Source organism: Mustela nigripes, chromosome 12, assembly GCF_022355385.1.
Source record: "Mustela nigripes isolate SB6536 chromosome 12, MUSNIG.SB6536, whole genome shotgun sequence".
Lineage (NCBI taxonomy): Eukaryota > Metazoa > Chordata > Mammalia > Carnivora > Mustelidae > Mustela > Mustela nigripes.
The window spans coordinates 131,940,198-131,942,950 of NC_081568.1; the positions used below are offsets into that span (position 1 = coordinate 131,940,198).

Genomic DNA, 2,753 nt, shown 5'->3' on the forward strand with positions numbered 1-2,753 from the left:
AAATCACCATAGAAGTTGATTAAAGTGCTGGCCATGGCTGTATCTACCGCAGACTGAGGAATCATCCCGCGCAGATCCGTCTGAATGTAGCCTGTCAAAAGACTCTGGTGTGGACTGTCTTTAAGCGGAACACAAAACCAACCACAGGGATGGTTATAGCCACGAATAAATTCTGGTCTCTTTTCATTCCAGTCAACACTTAGCCCTACAAGGAAATTTTAAAATAACACCATTAATGGCAGTGACGGTAAATAGTAAATAGACTATAAATAGTCTACAACTCTCATTAAACAATATTTTCAGATTTCCTGTTTAAATATTTTTTCTTCTTATCCATGTAGATGAAAACTAAGCCCCAAGAGTGACCATGGAAGAATGAAAAAGATAATTACCAAGTAAAATTCTGGCAGAGGGCTAGAGGTAATGGGGAAAGTTCTAATCCCATCAGAATAGGTAACATTATGTCATCTTGGTAACTCCTTGGAAACTATGAATCTTGGCTGTAGCAGCAAGGCCTCAAGGTGCCCAAAATCAAAACGACAGTACCACCACTACTCCCTAAAGACATTACTACATCCAACTTTGGTACTGGCTGGTTAAGAGTAAACAAGTAGATATTTACCTAAAACTGCCAACTCAAGTATATACTATACACAGAAAAAGACTGATTTCCCTATAGATATATTTTAGAAAGCAGGAGCCTTCTATTATTCCTTTTTTCTATTATTATTCTTTTTCTCTGTAAGATTTTTATTTATTTATTTGATAGAGATCACAAGTAGGAAGAGAGGCAGGCAGGGGGGGTGGTAAGGGAAGCAGGCCCCCTGCTGAGCAGACAGCCCAATGTGGGGCTTGATCCCAGGACCCTGAGATCATGACCTGAGCTGAATGCAGAGGCTTAACCCACTGAGCCACCCAGGTGCCCAGTATTCTTCATTTTTAGAAGAAAAATATTTATTACATAGCTCAAGGAAGGAAAAATATTCTAACACATACCAGTGTGTTATGTATATGACCAAGAAGCTGTTTTCTGAGAGTGATTTAATCTATTTACTACAACCCTTTCTCAGAGGCAGGCATGTGATTCATATTTCTCAGTGGTGACCTGGAGGATACCACATAACTGAGAATAAAAACTTACCAGAAAGATTTCAAAACCCTTCTTGATATTGTTATTTTAATTCCTATGATGTAGCAATTGCAAAGCTTAGTATAAAATAAGTGTGAAGGCTGAAAATATATCTCACATAGAAACATCCAGCCAAGAAACCTCAAATATTTAAAACAAATGAAAAGATATCATAGAGTTTTGAGATCATTACCACAGGACAAAAGCCCTTCTTCATAACCCACAGTGTAGGAGAAATCAACAAACTCTCTTGGGGAAATTATATTCCAAAGCTGACCAGCGGTAGTGTAACGCATCACACAGCAATTCTGAAAGAGAACAGGTAACAGGTATTACTACTTAGGAAATATATATGAACTCATATATCATAACTTAACCCTTAGTAAAAAACTAAGATTAATTTAAAATGTATTTATAATTATTATTAATAATAATTCTTACATCCAACAGCACATTAAAAAGATTATCCACCATGACCAGGTGGGATTCATCCCTGGGCTACAAGGATAGTTCAACATTCGCAAATCCATCAATGTGATAGAACACATTAATAAGAGAAGAGAGAAGAACCACATGGTCCTCTGAATTGATGCAGAAAAAGCATCTGACAAAATCCAGCATCCGTTCCTGATTAAAACGCTTCAAAGTATAGGGACAGAGGGAACATTCCTGAACTTCATCAAATCTATCTATGAAAGACCCACAGCAAATATCATCCTCAATGGGAAAAAGCTTGCAGCCTTCCCGTTGAGATCAGGATCATGACAAGGATGCCCACTCTCGCCACTCTATTTCAACATAGTATTAGAAGTCCTAGCAACAGCAATCAGACAACAAAGGAAAATAAAAGGTATCCAAATTGGTAATGAAGAAGCTTACTCTCTCTCTTTGCAGATGACATGATTCTTTATATGGAAAACACAAAAGACTCCACCCCCAAACTACTAGAACTCATACAGCAATTCAGCAATGTGGCAGGATACAAAGTCAATGTACAGAAATCAGTGGCTTTCTTATACACTAATAATGAAAATACAGAAAGAGAAATCAGAGAATCAATTCCATTTACTATAGCACCAAGAACCATAAGATACCTGGGAATAAACCTAACCAAAGAGGTAAAGGATCTGAACTCGAGGAACTACAGAACACTCATGAAAGAAATTGAAGAAGACACAAAAAGATGGAAGACCATTCCATGCTCTTGGATCGGAAGAATAAACATTGTTAAAATGTCTATACTGCCTAGAGTAATCTATACTTTTAATGCTATTCCGACCAAAATTCTACCTGTATTCTTCAAAGAGCTGGAGCAAATAATCCTAAAATTTGTATGGAATCAGAAGAGACCACGAATCGCTAAGGAAATGTTGAAAAACAAAAATAAAACGGGGGGCATCACGTTACCTGATTTCAAGCTTTACTACAAAGCTGAGATCACCAAGACAGCATGGTACTGGCATAAAAACAGACACATAGACCAGTGGAACAGAGTAGAGAGCCCAGATATGGACCCCCAACTCTATGGTCAAATAATCTTCGACAAAACAGGAAAAAATATACAGTGGAAAAAAGACAGTCTCTTCAATAAATGGTGCTGGGAAAACTGGGCAGCTATATGGAG

The 2,753-nt window shown here is 37.6% G+C and overlaps 2 protein-coding genes across 7 annotated transcripts in view; one reads left to right on the forward strand and one right to left on the reverse strand.

Moving 5' to 3' along the window:
• Positions 1–2,677, forward strand: part of CAMK4 (calcium/calmodulin dependent protein kinase IV) — a 242,090-nt gene extending 239,413 nt beyond the window's left edge. The window contains exon 13 of one of the 2 annotated variants that reach the window (XM_059418352.1): positions 1,580–2,676. In XM_059418352.1, coding sequence (XP_059274335.1) covers positions 1,580–1,639 — 60 coding nt within the window. In that variant the 3' untranslated portion in view covers positions 1,640–2,676. Of the gene's footprint in view, positions 1–1,579 lie in introns of both variants that reach the window. The other variant, XM_059418354.1, reaches the window with a different exon arrangement.
• The window catches only part of STARD4 (StAR related lipid transfer domain containing 4), a 23,156-nt gene that overhangs the window by 5,500 nt on the left and 14,903 nt on the right, over positions 1–2,753 (reverse strand). For all 5 annotated transcript variants that reach the window (XM_059418359.1, XM_059418356.1, XM_059418357.1 and 2 more), the window contains exons 5-6: positions 1,323–1,437; positions 48–205 (exon numbers count right to left, since the gene is read on the reverse strand). In XM_059418359.1, the coding sequence (XP_059274342.1) occupies positions 48–205; positions 1,323–1,437 (273 nt within the window). The remainder of the gene's footprint in view (positions 1–47; positions 206–1,322; positions 1,438–2,753) is intronic.